Below are 6,143 nucleotides of genomic sequence, written 5' to 3' on the forward strand. Positions count from 1 at the left end.
AGTCCAAGAGCGGTGGTCCTGTAAAGGACATCCCTTTAGAGTAAAGGGTAGTAGTTGATTGCTACTTCATTTCCACATACCGTGGCCAGATCAAGTACAGGGATAGTTTTCCTCTTTTTCCATTTAGAAGCAACAATCTTAGCAACTCGTTGGAAACTTCTTGTGGAGGAAAAAAGTGGACAATTGGCTCAATAACCTCTTGTTTAGCCCCGTATTGGCACATGATGTGCCTTGGGATGTAGAAAGATGTATCTTTTAAACCAAGAAGTTGGACGGAATAGGCTATGATCTAGAAACCAAGCATGAAAATACTGTTATTATCTTAGCAAGAAGATGTTGGAGTATGAACATAAATACACTGTCCTGGAAAAAACCTCCTTAGCCTTGGTTTGGGCTACTCAGCGACTCAGACATTACCTTTTACCTCATGGGGTTCTCTTTTGTCAAGGATGGATCCTTTGAAGTATTTCTTTGAAAAACCAGCCCTGACGGGTAGGATGGCCAGATGGTTGCTATTATTGTCTGAGTTTGACATCACCCATGTAACCCAAAAATATGTAAAAGGTCGAACGATTGCTGAAAAATTGGCCGAATCACCCCGTGAAGAAAGTCAGCCATTCAAACCAATGTTCCCGGATGAAGAGATCATGATGGTAGAAGATGATTATCCGAAAATGGGTTGGACACTCTATTTTGACGGAGCAGCAAACAAAACAGGGCAGGGAGTAGGGGCATTGCTTGTTTCACCCCGAAATGAGCAGCTCCCTCTTGCTGTTAAGTTACAATTTGATTGCACCAACATTATGGCAGAGTATGGGGCATGCATTGTTGGGCTTGATGCCGCGTTGGCTTTAGGGATAGAAGATCTTGATGTGTATGGTGATTCGAACTCAATCATTTGCCAAACTCAGGGAGAATGGAAAACTAGAGAGGAAAAGTTACAGCCATATCATGAATACTTGGATGTTTTGGTTCAACAATTCCTGTGTATCACTTTTAGTCATTTGCCAATGTTGAAGAACAAGTTCGTTGATGCCTTAGCAACATTAGCGTCTATGATTGACATACCTCACAATATGAAGATGAAACCCATCACGGTTCAGGAGCAATGTGCACCTGCATATGTTGATGCTATAGAAATAGCTGCGAGATGTTCCGATGGTAAGCCATGGTACACGAACATAAAGAATTACATCTCAGGCAAGGGGCATCCTGAGGATACCTTGAATAAAGAAAAGCGGACTTTGCAGAAATTAACAACCAATTTTGTCATTTGTGGGGGGGAATTGTATTGACGGTCTTCCGACAGAATTCAACTCTTATGTGTCACTGAAGATCACGCAGAAGAAATTCTCACAGATGTCCATGAAGGATTATGTGGACCACACATGAATGGAAAGATGTTGGCTAAACAATTTTTACGCCTGATATATTATTTGCTTACATTAGAGACAGATTGTCATGCGTTTGTCAAGAAGTGCTATAAATGTTAGACACATACGAATCTCATGCATGTACCACGCATTGAATTGCACTGTCTCACATCCCCTTGGTTGTTCTCGGTGTGGGGTGTTGATATTATTGGCAAGATTTCTCCCAAGTCGTCTAATGGTCACAAGTACACTCTTGTTGCAATTGATTACTTCGCAAAGTGGGTTGAGGCCGCTTCTTATGCGAAGTTCACATCGGCATCAGTTGCTAAGTTCATACGCACGAATATCATATGCAGATATGAGATTCCTCATGAACTCATCTCAGATAATGGATCTCATTTCAAGAAAGAGGTAATAACTCTTTACCAAGAGTTCAAGATTAAGCATCACAAATCCTCACCTTACCGGCCACAGACTAATGGAGTGGTAGAAGCTGCAAACAAAAATGTCAAGGCTATCATTAGCAAAATGTCAGAAACCTATAAGATTGGTCGAATTAAGCTGCCGTACACCTTGTGGGACTACAGAACATCAATTAGAACTTCAACCGGGACAACTTCTTATTCTCTTATTTATGGGATGGAGGCAGTATTACCTATTGAGATCCATGTACCTTCGCTCCGAGTGTTAACTGAAGAAAAGTTGCCAGAACCTGAATGGACAGACTCCAGATATAAAGAGTTAGACATGCTAGATGAAAAAAGGTTAAAGGTGCTTTACCATGTGCAGGGTTACCAACGCAGGATAGCCCGGGCCTTCAATAAAAAGGTTAAGATCAGAGATTTAGAAGAAGACAATCTTGTCTTGAAAGAAAATCGAGCACCAGTGTTTGGCCCCTTAAAGCTTAGGGGCTTTTGGGCCATGGTCTTTGGGCTAAAGTCCTAGGTTTTCAAACACATTTTTGGATGTGTTAATGGTTTTCAAAGATGTAAAATGTTAAGTATAAAAACCATTTGAAAACCTTTTGAAAGTGCATTTACACATAAAATCAAGAGGACTCTAAATACATTCTAAAAGTGTATACTATGAGTCTTCTTGGAATGTATCAGCTCCCTTGCACTTCCTTGGACTTCTTTAACTTGAGTGAACATCTTGAACTTTGTTTGGCTCTTGTGACTTGTCCTCCAATCTTCAATGCATGTTGCATGGTACATGAGGTGTCACCAATGGCATGTTCAACTCTAAGCTTCTTCTTAACACTTGTTGGGAAATTGTGGAATCTTCATGATGAGCTTCTTGATTTGAGCATCTTCAATTAAGGATGTCTGCATTGTAGGTGCATGCTCTTGGTTCCTTTGCTCCTTGGTCCACAAGTCATATGTTGTGTTGAGTTGTATAATGGCAATATGACATCAATTTCCTGTAAAGAACACAACATCTCAAAGTAACACATTAGTCCATAAATGCTAATCAATTTAAGTTTGCTAGCATCAAAACAAGAGGTAAGGTGAATGATTAGACCCATGGGAATCCTTGGGCTTACACGGGTTTTACATAGGGGGTGTTATTTGATCTATGCTACTTGCGGACTCGGGACCGTAGTCCTAACTTCGCAAATTTAGAGAAACTCAGAGTCGCCACCTAGGTTAGGGCCTATGACCCGTGTCTATTCTTCCAAGGAAATGAGTAATGACTCGAATTTCATTGGAAGAATAGTAATCAGGGGTTCCTTTGCTCTAGGCCTAGAACCTTATATTTTACTCTGTTTGCTTAAGGCACGGTCCTTATAGATATCCAAGTAAGGTTGTGGTTACAATTGGAGAAGGTATTGAGCACCCCTCTCGCCCGGCTTAATCCGGTCTCTTAACTTAGATTGACAGTTTGGAAGGATTTAAAATAAAAGGACTTGATCTTATTTTCCTTATTAGATTATGCTTAATTCCTAATGTAAATGGAGTGAATTTACAAAAGAAAACGAAAATAAGAGATAATTAACCTGATCGGTGTTGTAAGTTGTTTACGGCTCCGAAAGGAACTCGCAACTACTCACGATCAGGTTAACTTAAATCAAACGAAAAAATGACTGTACAGAAAGTAAAAGTAAGGCAAAGGGGTTTATAACATAAGTTCAGGGGGCAATTTGTGCGCCCAAGATCCTATGATGTCACCACCTCGTACTTTACTGTGCAGAAAGCTGTAAATTGCAGAAAGTAAAGAGCAAGTCGGAGGGATTTACGCCACAATGTATCGGCCGTATTGGAATGACTCTTTTGACATCTGAACCTCATACCTTACTTATGCAGAAAGCTGTAAAGTGCTGGAATTAGTAAAAGGCATATAGAGGGGCTTGACACCACGAATGATGAAACCCACCCTATTAGTTTCGTAAATACACAACATAAAGTAAATATAGTTAATCTGATTGATATCGTAAGCTGCTTGCGGCAGAGCCCGATTTCGCAAGTTACTCACGACACAAATTAACTGAAATTAGATGACAAAGGGGGAGATAAAGGGGCTTGACATCACGAAGGATGAAACCCACCTTATTCGTTTTGTAAATACACAATATAAAGTAAATATAGTTAATCTGGTTGATATTGTAAGTTGCTTGTGGCAGAGCCTGATTTCACAACTTACTCACGACACAGATTAACTCGAATTAGATGGCAAAGGGGCAGATCAAGGGGCTTGACATCACGGATGATGAAACCCACCGTATCCGTTTTGTAAATGAAAGCTGTAAATAGCTAAAAGTAGTAAAGGGGCATAGCATCACGGATGATGAAACCCACCCTACCTGTTTTGGAAATACACAACTGAAAAGTAAATAGATTACTTATTTACATTTTTGAGGGTTTATTCTTACACTTGGAGAGTTGGGCAGCGTAACCGCGCTTGTGTTGAAGAGAGGGGCCTTCGAGGCTGCGGAGAATTCAGAGGGTGCAACAACACTGTATACCCGAATTTGCCTCTGAGTTTGTCGTGATTTTAGCAGAACAACGACGCTACTATGGAAAAGCAGCTCGTAATTCTGTGAAATTTGGCAGAACAACGGCGTAAACAAGAAAAAAGACGCTATGAACCTTCGAAAATTCGACGGAGTGCCGACATCCGAAAAGAGCTACCTAGTGTTTCCCTACTTTCTCTCTTCTAAAGCAAACTAACTAGGATTTCTATCTGATTTTCTACAGGAGTTTGGGGCTTGAAAAAGGGAGAAATACACCGAAAGAAGGTGTATACACCTGAGGGGAGAGAGAGAGAAGAGGGATTAAAAAAACTTACCCCCCTCCCTATTTATAGGAAAAAATATCTGGTTTCGACGAGAATTCGTCTGGGATGAATTTGGTGATGACATCACCCATAAATATCTGGGTGATGTCGTCCTCGGTCGCTGCGATAGTTCGTCTCTTCTCCGTTTTGTTTTGTAGTGTTTTCATCTTTTATCAGTACTTTCGGTCTGCCATATCTCTTCCGATTGGACTCCGATTCACACGTGATCAGGTCCGTTGGATTCATTGTGTTCAGGGCTCTCCAATGAACCGGATATCGAGTGCTTCCGAGAGACAGGGTGTCATTTGGGTGCCAAAAGAGGATTTCGGACCAAATTTAACCTACCGATTGGGAATGCCATGTGCAGACGGGCTTACCGGTTTATGCTGTAAATAGTGGGCGTTGTGTAGACAGGCTTTGGGTTCGCTTAAAAGGGCATTTGCTATGTTTAAACGGGCTTATGGTGGAGTTGGTTTTTGTCTCTTATTGATACGTTCGATCGTCCATATCTCTTTCGATTGGACTCTGATTTGCACTCGTCAGGTTCATTGGATTCCTTATGTTCAGGGCTTTCCAATGAGCCAGAAATGGAGCACTTTTGACAGAGAGGGTGTCCTTTGGGTGCTAAAAATAGAGTTTCTGACTCCAGGTTAACCTACCGATTGGGAGTGCCGTGTGCAGACGGACTTACTTGTTTATGCCGTAAAAGACGGGTGTTGTGTAGACAGGCTTTCGATTTTCCGAAAAGGGCGGGTGCTGTGTTAAAACAGGCTTTTGGTGATTGAAAACATCGTTAGGTACCCTAAAGAGAGATTGAGAGAAACACGACTGGTGCTCCGGAACTCGTCATAAGGTTCTTCCTAGCGTCATCTATCACTAATACATCCTTGACAAAATTGGGTCTCTACAAGGCCCACATGGTTCGTAGATGGATTAATGATGTTCAATTTTTTTTCGGAGGCTATTATTCAGAAACCCCTTCCACTCGAAGAAGTTAACATGGTAAAGGAAATCGCAGAATCTCCTGAAACACCAGTTATCTGGCAACACAGCAATGCATCATGAGGGCTTACCTTCATAAAACAAACCTCCAATGGAATTTTCTCCCTTGCCTGCCAATCCTTCTACCATCATGAGGGTACTTCTCCGGGAAAAAAAGTTGTTCTTGCTCACACCTCGTTCGCCTCCTAGCCCATTGCCAAGAAGTTGGAGCAAAGGAGATTACTGTGAGTACCATCAAGGCAGGGGACACCGAACTGATAAATGTCTCGCTTTGAAACATATTATCCAAGACCTTCTCGAGAAAAAACACTTTGTTCCTTCAGATATTATCCTCTAAAGGTCATGGCTGGAAGCAGGAAAGCCTGAGCATTTGCGTTCCTCCCCATAGAGTATGATTGATGCTGGCAAGGCAGAACCCTCCAACTGGTCGGATACTTTTATCCCACTCCTTACTCCTCCGGATACAGACTTCTTGTCTTCTGAGTCAGACTCCTT

At 41.6% G+C, this 6,143-nt stretch overlaps 1 protein-coding gene across 1 annotated transcript; it reads left to right on the forward strand.

Moving 5' to 3' along the window:
• Nucleotides 1-497: 497 nt before the first annotated feature.
• Nucleotides 498-5,711, forward strand: LOC143855988 (uncharacterized). The gene is made up of 3 exons (XM_077366030.1): nt 498-971; nt 1,494-1,784; nt 5,619-5,711. Exons 1-3 carry the CDS (start codon nt 498-500, stop codon nt 5,709-5,711), a joined length of 858 nt encoding a protein of 285 aa, XP_077222145.1.
• The last annotated feature ends 432 nt before the right edge of the window (nt 5,712-6,143 follow it).

This window comes from Tasmannia lanceolata, unplaced genomic scaffold, assembly GCF_043159265.1.
Source record: "Tasmannia lanceolata isolate RefF3 unplaced genomic scaffold, GAP_Taslan_0.1 ptg000023l, whole genome shotgun sequence".
Lineage (NCBI taxonomy): Eukaryota > Viridiplantae > Streptophyta > Magnoliopsida > Canellales > Winteraceae > Tasmannia > Tasmannia lanceolata.

Coding starts and splice junctions, on each gene's coding strand:
- LOC143855988 (XM_077366030.1), top strand. CDS start 498: ATGGCCAGATGGTTGCTATTATTGTCTGAGTTTGACATCACCCATGTA. Junction 972..1,493: donor ATGAATACTTGGATGTTTTG/GTTCAACAATTC, acceptor TATAAATGTTAG/ACACATACGAATCTCATGCA. Junction 1,785..5,618: donor GATCTCATTTCAAGAAAGAG/GTAATAACTCTT, acceptor GCTATTATTCAG/AAACCCCTTCCACTCGAAGA.